Source organism: Anabrus simplex, chromosome 8 (assembly GCF_040414725.1).
Source record: "Anabrus simplex isolate iqAnaSimp1 chromosome 8, ASM4041472v1, whole genome shotgun sequence".
NCBI classification, from domain to species: domain Eukaryota; kingdom Metazoa; phylum Arthropoda; class Insecta; order Orthoptera; family Tettigoniidae; genus Anabrus; species Anabrus simplex.
Window position 1 is genome coordinate 204486971 of NC_090272.1, and position 14459 is coordinate 204501429.

The 14459-nt window shown below is 39.7% G+C and overlaps 1 protein-coding gene across 1 annotated transcript in view; it reads right to left on the reverse strand.

Annotated features, from left to right (window-relative positions):
• LOC136879364 (mucin-3A) overlaps positions 1-14459 on the reverse strand; it is a 187018-nt gene that overhangs the window by 76690 nt on the left and 95869 nt on the right. Inside the window, exon 3 of the mRNA XM_068229094.1 lies at positions 1423-1529. Within this exon, the coding sequence (XP_068085195.1) occupies positions 1423-1529 (107 nt within the window). The remainder of the gene's footprint in view (positions 1-1422; positions 1530-14459) is intronic.

Genomic DNA, 14459 nt, shown 5'->3' on the forward strand with positions numbered 1-14459 from the left:
TTGTCTTTCTTTGGCCGATACCTTCATTTTTCGATGTGGAGGGCCCCTTCCATTTTCCCTCTCATTAGCGTGAATAGAGGATGGTTGCCCAGTTGTACTTCCTCTTAAAACAAAAACCACCATCACCTGCCGTATCTCATCGTCGCCATGAGACCTGTCGTAAGTCAGTGTGATGTAAAAATAGAAAAATCCACCTTCTTACAAACTCACCTGCTGTACCATATCAGGTACTTCCTAGTGTTGTAATAAAATGCTCCGAGGACGTTCTTTTCGTTTACAATTTATTTAAATCGAATACATTCCCTTGTATATGGAAACAATTTCGAGTGCAACCTATTCTAGAATTCAGAGAGCCAATGTTAATAATAATAATAATAATAATAATAATAATAATAATAATAATAATAATAATAATAATAATAATAATAATAATAATAATAATTGCTGACCAGTATGTAGCATCACGAGCAGGAACTTCCGTATTCATATTATGCTACAAAATATCTCCCACTGTCGGTAGCCGTGAAGATCGTTCTCCGAGGGTTTTCCATATTCCACCATGCAAATGCTGGGTCTGTACCATAATTAAGGCCACCGTCTATTTCTTCCCACTCCCAGCCATCGTCGCCACAGGACCTATATGTGTCGGTGCGACGTAAGGCATATTGTTAAACAAAATCTGCCTGCATTAGACCTGTAATGTCAATAAATCAATATGAATTTATTTCGCAGATCGACTGTCACCATCCTTGTAAAATTTCACGCAAGCAGTGTCAACGGAACTTGACAAAGGGAGCTCATTGCGATGCAATAGTTACGAACTCGGAAAATCGTTCGATGAAAATGAACTACAGTATCGTTCTTTATAAACTGAATGAATGAACTAGTATGTCCTAATTCAATACTCTATTTATTTCGATCTTAATCTTGATGACGGAAACAATGTTGTACCTAGTAAAGAAATCAAGAGAACATAATGTTTATTCGAATTTCTGAACGTTCGAATCTCTATCCGTTTATATTTATGACATTTATCAATGAAGTTCTTGTGCAAATACGCGGGTTTATTAAGCTCTGATGATTTCAGAATATTCAAATATAATGCAAGTAGTTATTATGACCTTCTACAGATAGATTGGTTTGTTTAACGTCTCTAAAAAGTGTTCCAACATCTGTCACATAGAGAAAAAGCCATATCTTTTATATATACGAAACTGGGATCCATGATCTTCGTTCTGCTTCCTGACTTCTCACTTTATCTAGTATGCCTCTTTTCTGTGCTGCCTTGGGTTTGAGGTTTTCCTAACCTGCTTCTGGACTGGAGTTTTTTCGACAAATCCGTAGTAAGGTGACTGAACTTGTTTTAAACCATTTCACTAAATAATCCTTGAAAGTAATACGTTTATTTTCTGCCAGAGTTACCCGGTAGCAGCGCATCCATACCACTGTTAACTGATATGCTTGCTTACCTCTACCGTCGTATCCACCGTCGATATCGGAATCCCAACTGGTATCTTCTGCATCACCATCTGCAAAGAAAGAAAAGATTTATCACTTGTAAAACGATTTGTATGTTTTCATATCCAGTATTTTGGGATAAAAAGTACTTCGTAAAATAAGTAAATTAATAAATCCTGTTTTCTACGGTCTGTTCAATAGAATATAATTTCTTCATTCGTGTTTGACTGCGTGCTATTTAGTGCATATTATGTACATAGGAAATGTTTAAATAAAGGTAATGTTTCTGAACAGATCATAAACAATACCTACACACCGAATCTCATTTCTGTAAAATTGAAAAGGAACCAGACTGATCGAAAACCAATAAACAACGGTGTAGGACAAGGCTGTGGACTTTCCCTCTACTTTTTTTTTAATCATTTAGCCTATATGAATTCAATAATGAAAGATTGGAGGCAAAGACGTCATGGTTCAATACCAATCAGTAGACGTTTCAAACATTTTCTGCTTTGCTAATGATATTGGATTGCTTTGACAGAAGATGATCTACAAAGTTAGTATTTAATCTTAGCAGTGTTTCTTCAGAATGAGTATGATTATCTCAACAGAAAAGCCTAAAATAAAGGCATCCAAGGAAAGAGAACCCATCCTTTGCAAAGAGTGTTTAAATAATACATTAATACAATTAGGGTGGCGTGCACCAACCAAGAGTAAGTTCTACTTCCGTTGTAAAGTACTCCTGAAGTTAGCATTCGGCGACTTCCATACGAGAGTAAATTACTTCCGAAGTATCTTAGTCCTTTCAGATACTCCTGGACTAAATTACTACAAGAGTAAAATGTTGAAGAGCACCATCTTGTAGTATATTACTAAAGAAGTAAATAACGTACGAATATAGGTTAGAATTTACTCTCACGTCGTGCATGGAGTAAGCTAAGTTTAGACTTGTTGACTAATGACAATATCGTGCCGTCTATGAGAGGAAAGACGTTTCAAACGTGTTTATGGATTTCTTAGATTATATTGACGATCTCGACGTAGTAAACGATGGGAAATGTAATAGTGCGTAGGCCTACGGTGCGTGAAAGGCGAGAGCCGTGTAATGTGAACACGGCGAGTTTCAGGAACGTTTTTGGTCTTAGGAAGGAATCCTTTACTTTCCTTCTAAATCTACTTGGAGATCACTTACAGGTGAATTCTTAATTTTGTTGTATCTCTCAAATTACAGTTGCTGTGTGCCCTACGAGTGTTTCGTACCGGAACATTACAGTATAGTTGCCGGTGACCTAATTATCGTTTACCGCACAACTGCTAGCCGTATCTTTCATCGCGTGGTTAAAGCACTAGTTGAGGCTAAGAGGGAGGTACGCCTGCAAATGATGATGATCGTTCGGAAAATAAAAGGATATTCTTCACGTTGGCAGGTTTCCACACATCGTGGGTGCAATTGACTGTGACTGCGCGCATATTCCCATTTATTGCCCTCTCGGTGACAACGGTGAACTTTTCAGAAATCGGGAGAGGTATTTTTTTTTCAATTTGCTTAACGTCGCACCGGCACAGAAGGTCTTATGGCAACGATAGGGCAGAAAAGGCCTAGGGATTGGGAAGCGGCCGTGGCCTTAAGGTAGGGCCTACAGACCCAGCATTTGCCTGGTGTGAAAATGGGAAAATTTCGCTGTGGATGTAGGCCATCTGTATGAAGAAACCACCATCAGTTTTAATTTTTCCCGCGTGTCCATGATTTTCTGCTTTGCTTCCGTCTTCGCTTTTAAGTCCTTATACAGAATCTTAACTTGTTCTTCACTGCGTTTTCCGTCACTCGAAGCATTGAAGTCTTCTGTCACGACTTTCCATGCATTTCTTTTCTTATCCAGCATCTTAATGTTGTATTTCTTACACCTTATATCCTTTGCATAGATCTCATTATCTCTATTAACAAGCATTTAACTTTTTCGCTTACGTTTTTCCCCGTTTCCTATCGCACATAACCTTTTCTTTTTAGATTTCTTTAAAGAAGATACACGAACACAGCACTACTCTGCGAGTAACGAACGCTACTTCTATAGTAGTAACTAAAAGAGTAAATTGTACTTCAACTGTCCGACGTTACTTCCGGAGTAAATAACTCCGTAGTAATTTACTTCTGTAGTATGGACTTCTTTAGTAAACGCTACTTCCGTAGTAATTTACTCCAAGATGGTGCACGCCACCCTTAGAAAAAGTAAATGTGTTCAGTTAGCTAGGGTACAACTTATCATACCAAACAGAGAGGTCACCTCCACCAGAGGCCACCGTCATATGCATGTTTTAATTTCAGAAACATATTTCTTGTAATGCCCATTCTTATCTTATACAGCATCCTAGATAATAATAATAATAATAATAATAATAATAATAATAATAATAATAATAATAATAATAATAATAATAATAATATTCCTTTCATGTAATGGGCCATGTGACTCGTTACGGTCTTGCAGTGTCACGCCACCTCTTCATCTCACGCCCTACAGATTTTTTCCCCTGGGTTGGGTTGATATCGGAAAATCTCTTTTGGCAATCTTCCAGGTTCCATCTTTTGTATGTGACGTTTCCAGTTTTCCTGATAACTGTAGATGTAGTCAGTTATTGGTTTTATTTTCAGTCGCATGCGACGTTGAACGAGCGCACTGTTTGGCAAAAGCTGGATGATTTGGCACTGTAACTACTGGAGTTTCTCGATAAACTGAAGTCTTTCTCGTGGACAGTCGAGATTTTCTTCTGATGACGCAGAGCACGGTTATCTGCGAAACGTAAAGAATTTCACCTTATTTTCTTGACACAGCATAAGTCCAAAAGCCTGTACAGTATCTTATACTTCTCTTAAAGAAAATGTCAGTCTGCTGGGCAGCTTATGGCTGCACAGGGAGATTCGTAAAGGGCAAAGGCGTATCCTTTCATAGGTACGTTTATTTGAAATGCATTTTCGTGACTTTGCGGTTTCTTTCCGTGTCGGCGTCAATGAGAATCTTTGGACTTTACCATGAAGACTGAAATTAAAGTTTTAGGAAATGCAAGGGAAGGCATTTTTCTTTCGATGAATGGTCATAAAGTGAATATCCAGCGAAAGAATAAACAAATATAGGCATATGTATGCATTGTGTTGGTAGATTATACATGCATGATCCTAATGTTAGAAGTAGGTTAACAAAGACAATTTGTTTCGGAACCAATACGTTGATACACTGTTACTCTTCATTATAATCAGAAAGTAATGTTGATTTCTCAACGTATTTCTTACAGCGCTGATTATATTGACGGGTATAATTGTCTCCTCATGACCATGATTACTCGGTGTTTAGAGGTTAACCTGATATATTCCTTTTCTTTTCTTGTAATGCCACTGATGTGTATAATACCGAGTGAGTGGTTACGGGGTTTGGGTCGCGAAGCTGTGAACTTGTATTCGGGAGATAGTGAGTTCGAACTCCACTGTAGGTAGCCCTGAGAATGCTTTTCCAGTGGTTTTCTATATTTACAATAGGCAAATTCTGGGGCTATACCTTAATTAAGGCCACGGTCACTTCCTTCCCACTCTTAGCCCTTTCCTATCACATCATCTCCATAAGATCTGTGTCGGTGCGACGCAAAGCAAGTTGTAAACAAACAAAATATTATTGTAAATGTTTTTAGTTCTCTTCACTCATATCATTTACCACTGTCGCTTTCCATTAAAGGAAGTCATTTTACAACTTAAAATCTGAAAGCAAATCAAACATTTCACGAGAACCCAAATAAAAACTCCATAATAGACTGAAACCACAACCGCGAGTCGTATTTCCATGTATAATCATATTTTGGAAATAATAATAATAATAATAATAATAATAATAATAATAATAATAATAATAATAATAATAATAATAATAATAATAATAATAATAATAATAATGGCTTCACGTTACACTAATTACTTTTACGGTTTTCGGAGACACCGAGGTGTCGAAATTTCATCCCACGGAAGTTCCTTTACGTACCGGAAAATTTCCGACACGAGGCTGACATATTTGAGCATCAAATATCACTGGACTGAGCTAGGATCGAACCTGCTAAGTTGGGCTTAGAAAGCCAGCGCTTTAACCGGCAATGGCAATTTTTTGTCTACTTTGCTCCAAAATCTCGGCAACGCTTTTAGGCCTAAAAACTCGCTTATTCGGTTCGTACGTGGGATAATGTTTTCAGTCGTTGAGCAGAATTATGCTGAAGTCCTGTTCATTTCTTACATTTACACAAAAGATAACGAAATATACGTATCCCCATTCTAAAAGTATGTTGTTAGAAAACTTAACATGAACAGTAAATTGATTTTGTGTACTAACTGCAATTGAACACCGTCCTTTCTTATCAAGCATTTGTCCTGTATTTCTTCTTTTTGGACTTTCTTTCTCCTGGAGAGAAACGTCGTAAGCACACTGTAGTCTCTGAGAATGTTTACATGTAAGAAATTAAAACCATATCAATATCCACACAGTTTTTAAAGTCCTCTATTTACATATGATGAGCACAGCGGGGCGAGCTTTTTGCCAAACAGCTGAGATTTCAACATGCTCCGCTGGCTACTATGATTTTCTCGCAGACGGTAACGTCGCTGCTATCTCTAGTGTATTATTTACTAACTTTATGTTCAAGACTATCTTTGGTATGTACCACAAGAAGACGCAGGTTCCCATAATTACGTTGTACACACTAAAGGAAGATAGTACTCCAAACTTAAGACCGCCAGAGCCTAATATCCGCATCAAGGTACCTTTTAGCACACTTAAAAGCTCATCAGCTTTTACACCATTTGACACTTGCTGCCCTTAATTCAGAGGGAAGCAACAACACAACATACGGATCAGAGGGATCCCTAAAGGAGTAGGAGCAGTAGCTCACACTACACGGCCCGGAATGGCTTAAATAGAAGTTGATAGAAAAGACCAAAAACAAATTAGAATAAGATGCTGAACCCACTCAAGCAATCCCGTGATAAACCTACTGGGGCAGAAGAGCCGGTGGCACAGAGAATATACGATACAACATTTGTGACTGAGACGGGCAAAGAAAATTACAGACCGAAAAGCAAGAAGTAAAATATAGTAATTTGGAAAATCTTAGTCACTAAAACGCAAAGTGATCAAGGGAAAGGAAGGTCCACACTCGCAAACTGGAAACCTGCATTTAAAAAAAAGTTAAACAAAGAGAAACGTACATTAAAATAAAGTAAACGTGGCTTTACCCTGACCTTTACATGTTAGAGGGGAATGCTGACATCTTCCCGTCGCCACATGCAAGTAAGTTCACATGATAGAGTTAAGTTTCTAGCTGCCTACCTTACAAATTGCCCCAGCTCGCGCCGATCAAGATAGATACATAAGGTCCTAGTTTGCTCTTATTTATATAGGTGAGGTGGGTCGTTGTTATTAATTTCGTGTGGCTATTTCTAGCCGGGTGCAGCCCTTGTAAGGCAGACCCTCCGATGAGGGTGGGCGGCATCTGACATGTGTAGATAACTGCGTGTTATTGTGGTGGAGGATAGTGTTATGTGTGGTGTGCGAGTTGCAGGTATGTTGGGGACAGCACAAACACCCAGCTCCTGAGTGAATGGAATTAACCAATGAAGGTTAAAATCCCCAACCCGGCCGGGAATCGAACCCGGGACCCTATGTACCGAAGGCCAGTACTCTGACCATTCAGCCAACGAGTCGGACAGCTGGGTAGTGATTCGTAGGCTTAATTCGATATCACAGTTGTGGCATCTTAGAAACAGAAGATGTACTCTACCTTGTGCCAATCCCTAGTTGTTACAGTATTCTACTAAAGAAAGTTCATTCCAAGTCCCTAGGTAGCACCCAAAACCAAAGTTACCAAACTTCAGAATCATGTGGTCTTCGGAAAATTCATACTGTTTCCGCAAGACTTCACCGCCCTCAGGCTTTTAAGGTGTTGCCTACCACTAGGGAGCTGCCGTACAGATGTTAAAGTATTAATAACAACAACAACAATAATGCATATGGTCTCCAGAGAGGACTGGTGTGATCTTTCGAGTTGACACTATGTAGGCAACCTGCGCGTCTGAGATGAATTCTCATGGGAAATGGCACAAATTCCTAGTCCCCGAGCCAGAGGAATTAGGCACCGAAAGTTAAAATGCCCTACCCGTCCAGGAATCGAACTCGAGACGCCTTGCACCAAAGGCTATCATGCTAACCATTTAGCCATGTAGATTGACGTTTTGAATTCATTGCAGTATTCATTGCGAAGGTGACTGAAATACTGCTACTCATGTCGAGGTAACGTCTCTGTTTCTCTTTTGCATGTGTTTTATTGTTGCACCGGCTCAGGCACTCGTAGTTTAATTGCAGCCAATGTGGTTGGGAGTCCCTGTAAAACTTAAGATTCCATGGCTTTTATCACGATACCAACAGTCCCATAAAACTATAAGCTTGCTTTGCTTCCGCGCAGAAAAAAACTCCGTTTGCCGATACATCGTCCTTCATTTATCTTTCGCATGTTGACAGCTCTTATATTGATATCGAGTAGTCCAACTACAGCCAGCCTTCATGTTACGGCCTTACGGCGACGATGGGATAAGAAAGGCCTGAGTTGGAAGAAAGCAGCCGTGGCCTTAATTAAGGTATAGCCCCAGCATTTCCTGGTGTGAAAAAGGGGAAACCACGGAAAACCATCTTCAGGGCTGCGCACAGTGGGATTCGAACCACTATCTCCCGGATGCAAGCTCACAGCCGCGCGCCTCTAACCGCACGGCCAACTCGCCCGGTCCTTCATGTTTTACCGTCACTACTGGTACATTCAGATTAACAGATTGTATTCCTTTAGGACTGTAAGGCTGTTTGATTAATGTCAGGCAAATTTAATAGTTGCATGCACAAATGATGTAGTTAACAACTTAGTTACCGAGAGAGTTGGCTATGCGGTTAGTGTCCTGTTGCAGTGAGCTTGTATTTGCGAGCCCTCAAAATCGTTACGCGTAGTTTCCCACTTTTCCACCAGACAAATTCTGGATCTGTATCTTTAGGCTAGTTTACACGATGACACCAAATTTCCTAACTGGATTTTATTTGAATGCGCATGAGTGAATTGCAGTTGCGACACTAAATTACGACACTAGTAACTTTCGGCTACTTCCAACTTTTCGTGAAACTAAACCGGTAATTTTGAGGTTATAAACGTTTTGATCCCTTACTTAGTTTGCGAAATAAAGCGGGGAAGTGAAGAAATAGTGAAATATTGGGACTTGCAAACAATCCAAGCATGTTTATGCGATTTTAATGATGATATTTTAAAAATAAAGTCGCATGCACTACTGGTATCGAATCTATTCTGGAAGGTAGTAATGTGGATGGACTGTCAGTTGAAATGAAAACAAAAACCGTTGTATTAGGAATACCTATACGATTGAACTTACAATAAGGAAGATAGCGAGCATTAAGAAGTCCAGCAGTGGCATGGAATAAATGTATAAGCCGAGAATTCCCTAGTTCACTGTATTCGCGAGATAGTATTCTTTTTTTTTTTTGCAAGTAGCTTTACGTCGCACCGACACAGATAGGTCTTATGGCGACGATGGGACAGGAAAGGGCTAGGAATGGGAAGGAAGTGGCCGTGTCCTTAATTAAGGTACAGCCCCAGCATTTGCCTGGTGTGAAAATGGGAAACCACGGAAAATCATCTTCAGGGCTGCCGACAGTGGGGTTCGAACCCACTATCTCCTGAATACTGCATACTGGCCGCACTTAAGCGACTGCAGCTATCCAGTTCGGTTCGGGAGATAGTGGGTTTGAATCCCACTGTCGGCAGCCCTGAATATGGTTTTCCGTGGTTTCCAATTTTCACATCAGGTAAATGATGGGAAAGTACCTTAAGGCCACGGCTGCCTCCTTCCCACTCCTAGCCCTTTCCTGTCCCATCGTCGCCATGAGACCTATCTGTGTCGGTGCGACGTAAAGTAACTTGTAAAAGATATCCCAGTTCGACACTGTTGATTCCTTCCAGACTAAAATAATTTTGTAAAAAGTAATTTATTTAAATTTGTTACAGATTATTTGTTAACTTTAATAAAAAAAATCACATTAAAATGTAGAGTTAGATATTTTCTTTTTAGATATAATATTCTGCTATTATGTTGTTTTCAGTAAGGTTGCAGGACATCCTAAATGTGATGTTTTATTTAACCCTTCTCCATTCCATATTCATATGTTTATTTCCTCATCCTTTACAGTCACTAACAACATCCCTTCCACACTGTAGTTGCTACAAGGACGTGAGCATCCATAATAATTAGATGATACTGAAATCAAATGTACACGATATCATGAAAGTACAGTATGCACTAATGTGTCCATGTGAACAAGCATCCATGCAATTACTTTCGTGAAATCTGTTTCATAAAGTTAGTTGCGAAACTTAGTGTCGCCATGTAATCTAGCTTTTATTTAAGGCCAAGGTGCTTGTTCCCCAGACGTAGCCCTTTCCTATTCCATCGTCGCCATAAGACCTGTCTTTGTCGGCGCGACGTAAAGCAAATAGGAAAAAAGGAACTACTTGGTGTAGGATTACATACTAAGTACTCGGGCAAGTGATCTCTATTTTCGCTAGAGTACGTGTACTGAGGTGTTACTTATTTTGATAATGTTTGGTGATTTTCATAAATAACGAATCTTCTGTCCCCTTGGTTGAATGGACAGCGTAGTGGGCTTCGATTCGGGGGGATTCGGTTCCCGGCCGGGTTGGAAATTTTCACTTCGTCTGATTAATTTCTGTGCTCGGGAGCTGGGTATTTGTGTTCGTCTGAAGTGTATACGTTCAGTTCATAAAGTCAAATTAATAACAAGAGAGATACAAAATTATAGCAGGCTGCATAGTCGATAAGATCGAAAGCCGAATTTATAAAATAAATAACGAATCAAGCTGGCATCAATAATTGAGATCTGACATTTTTGGATGACAATTTTTTACTTGAATTCACGTAATAAGCGGCTGCGTGGTGTGAGTCACGTAGCTTTCGGTTTTCATTCGGGGGACAGTGCGTTCAAACCTCGCTATCGGCAGCTCTGTACTTCGTTCTGCGTGGTTTCCCATGTTCACACCAGGCAAATACTCGGGCTGTACCTTAATTAATGCCACGGCCTCTTCCTTCTCACTCCTAGCCCTTTCCTATCCTACTGTCACTGTAAGATCTATCTGCGTCGGTGTGATGTAAAGCAAAATTGTAAATAAAAAAAATAATAAAAAAAACTTCGGTACATCAACATCTATTTGGCCATATGGTTTATATTCACTTATTCCCGCCTGATTGCCATGATCGTTAAATGTTTAAGTGTCTTTGGTCTGACACCTTAGTTAGCCGGTTTGAGCCACGTTGGTGGAAAGAAATTTTGGCCGGTAGAGTAGAAGAGGTGATGATATACGATTTCTAATCATTATATTGTCTCTCAAAAGTCTGTATTGGGTTCCAAATATTTCCGCGGTGTTCATGATGTAGAGTGACGCATATGACGCTATTGATTCGTCCTTTTGGATGGGGGCCTTAAGCCTTTAGTAGACCCCTTGGTGTTATTCGACAAGACTAGGGTAATTTCCGACACTGGGTTTCACACTCTCCTTACTTCATTATCATTATTTTACCTCATACCCAAACTCGCGGGTCGCCCATGGGCGTCAGATTGAAACACCTTCACTAGATGAGTCAAACATGTGCTCGGATACTACCGGGAGTGAGTCATACGATAAATAACTTAAATACATAAGTAAATAAATAAATACAGTTATATAATTCTTTTAATTCGTGTTGTTTCAAATAAATCGTTAGAAGGCAATAAATATCACTGGAAAAATGTAATAAGTAGGATAGTTCGGTTTTGCTTGAGGCATGTGCCTGCCGCACGTGGCGTGCGAGGAACATTTTGTTCAGTCCTAGTTCCTCGTTCATTAAAACATGTTTGTCATACATATACCTGATTATCCGGCGAGATTGCCGTGAACTTGCCAAATCTACTGTAATGTTGTGTGAGACGAGGCGAGGCAAGACTGGAGCAGAACTACCTGCTGGCAATTTACCATTCATATGAGTGCTCAGATTACAGGATGATAGAGCCGCATACTCTTCTCTTCCTATTATTATCCTTTGACTTCGAACAGGACACTCGCCGTATTTGTGTTGTTATTGGCACTAGTGTGCACGAGTCGAGGAAATAAGACCTCACGTGACCTCGATAATGTTGTGAGATGGACAGCAGTTGATAAACGGGGTTAGAAGTGAGGTTGTGAATTTCACAAATAGGAAAAGTCCTCTCAGTTTTAATTAACTGCGTTGATGTGGTGAAAGTTCCTTTCGGGGATCATTGTAAGTATCTAGGTGTTAATATAAGCAAAGATCTTCATTGGGGTAATCACATAAATGGGATTGTAAGTAAAGGGTTCAGATCTTTGCACATGGTTATGAGGGTGTTTAGGGGTTGTAGTAAGGATGTAAAGGAGAGGGAATATAAGTCTGTAGTATGACCCCCAACTAGAGTATGGTTCCAGTGTATGGGACCCTCACCAGGATTACTTGATTCAAGAACTGGAAAAATCCAAAGAAAAGCAGCTCGATTTGTTCTGGTTGATTTCCGACAAAAGAGTAGCATTTCAAAAATGTTGCAAAGTTTGGGCTGGGAAGAATTGGGAGAAGGAAGACGAGCTGCTCGACTAAGTGGTATGTTCCGAGCTGTCAGCGGAGAGATGGCGTGGAATTACATTAGTAGACGAATAAGTTTGAGTGGCGTCTTCAAAAGTAGGAAAGATCACAATATGAAGATAAAGTTGGAATTCAAGAGGAGAAATTGGAGCAAATGTTCATTTATAGGGAGCGCAGTTAGGGATTGGAATAACTTACCAAGGGAGATGTTCAATAAATTTCCAATTTCTTTGAAATCATTTAAGAAAAGGCTAGGAAAACAACAGATAGGGAATCTGCCACCTGGGCGACTGTCCTAAATGCAGATCAGTATTGATTGTTTTGTTGTTTGTTTGATAGTTATGAATCGTTTACAGTACTTGTGAGAAGGACCTTTCAGACAGCTTCCTCTGCTAAAAAGGATAGCGATTTCGTCTGCCCTGCGCATAATTGCTATCTGTAAATGAGTGAATGATTGCATTCATATAGAAACGACGGCTGAGAATTTCTAAGAGAATCGCGCACATTTTAATCCATCGTGCCGTATTTTTTAGATGGTGGAATAATTTTCCCTTTGAGAAAATCAAACGACATAAATATGTTTTTCAATAAGCGAAACACAAATTGAGAACTATTAATTTATTTGCATCCAACGAATCGTTTTCGAGAGTCATCCGTATGGAATTTGGAGGCGACAAGTGTAAGATTGAAAATCCACAGCCTGTTTCCAGTCAGTCGACCGGGTCAAGAATGGAGTGAATGAAGGCCCTATCTAGCGGCGAGGATAGGAATTGTGCCGGCTGCCGAAGACTGTCGCACTCCTCTGGGGCAATGATTAATGAATTATTAATGAAATGAAATGATATTGGAGAGTGTTGCCGGAATGAAAGGTAACAGGGAAAACCGGAGTACCCGGAGATAAACCTGTCCTGCCTCAAATTTGTCCAGCACAAATCACACATGGAGTGATCGGGATTTGAACCACGGTATCCAGCGGTGAAAGGCCGACGCGCTGCCACCTGAGCCACGGAGGCAGTGTAAGATTCAGTCCATCTAAAGAGGGAAACTGACTCGAGGCCAATGAAACTACCATGAGTGAAATAATGAGTTCTCTAGAGCATGACGAGATGATGTTTGATAAAAGATCCTTCTGTATGTCTCAGTCATGGCCTCCATCAATACTTCACACAGCAGCCTGTACGGTTGCTAGGTAACATCGCGTCTCACATTTTGTATCGCTTATTTCGTGACGCAAATTTTCAGGTGATGCCCATCCTTAAGACATATTTACCGGTATGACAAAAATGTGTTACACGGAGAATGGCGAAAGGAAGCATATATAAGTTAGAGTAGAATTCCGCTAATTCGTGCCCGTATTATCCAATAACTCGGCTAACCCGAACTAAAAATTTTGAATTACCGAAGTAGTAATGAAATGAAAAATAAATGCATTTATGAACGAAAATTATTTGTATTTTTGTTATGCATGTATAGAATTGATATACAATAATATTGCACTCTGTATTTCGATAGTATTTTTGAGGCAGAAATCGAGGTGAAATAACGTAACAAAGTTAATCATGTTTCGTAGTGTTTGATTACACAGAAATTAATAAAACACAACGATCCAGAAATATCAGTCGCTTGTTATTTCATTTTAGAAAGTCAGTTATCCATGTTTAGTTATTACACGCCAGTTTTCGTGGCTGCGGCACAGTGCTGGATTTTGAAAGAAAATTTGATCATTCGAAAATTTTGCTAATCCGAGCTGTCCCCGACCCTAAATAGTTCAACGAATTTGGGAGAGGAAGTTGAAAGAGGAACACAACGGGGGAAGATGGATGAGGCATTACAGAAGGATTATAAATTATTGTCCCAGTAATTACAACGTTGTTTGGCTAGGTCATTCCGCAGCAGGTGTTTAGTTCGTAGACATTTGTATGAATTGTGCCGTTTCTATTTACAGATAACATGTAATCATAATAATAATAATTGTATATCCCAGTAACTACTTTTATGGTTTTCGGATACACCGAATTGCCCGAATTTTGTATCGTGTGAATTATTTTACGTGACGGCAAAACTACCAATACGAGGCTAGCGTATTTGAGCACCTTCAGCCACTACCGAACTGAGCCAAGCTCGACCTACAGACAGCATATATTACCTACGCAAACTCTCCGTTGAATTTTTACTAATAGCCTTCGTTGTTTCGTTGTAGTAGTGTAATGGTAAAGGTTATTAGCTGGCATCATTTGATACCTGGGTTCGATTTCTGGTATTGCCAGAGATTCAAGAT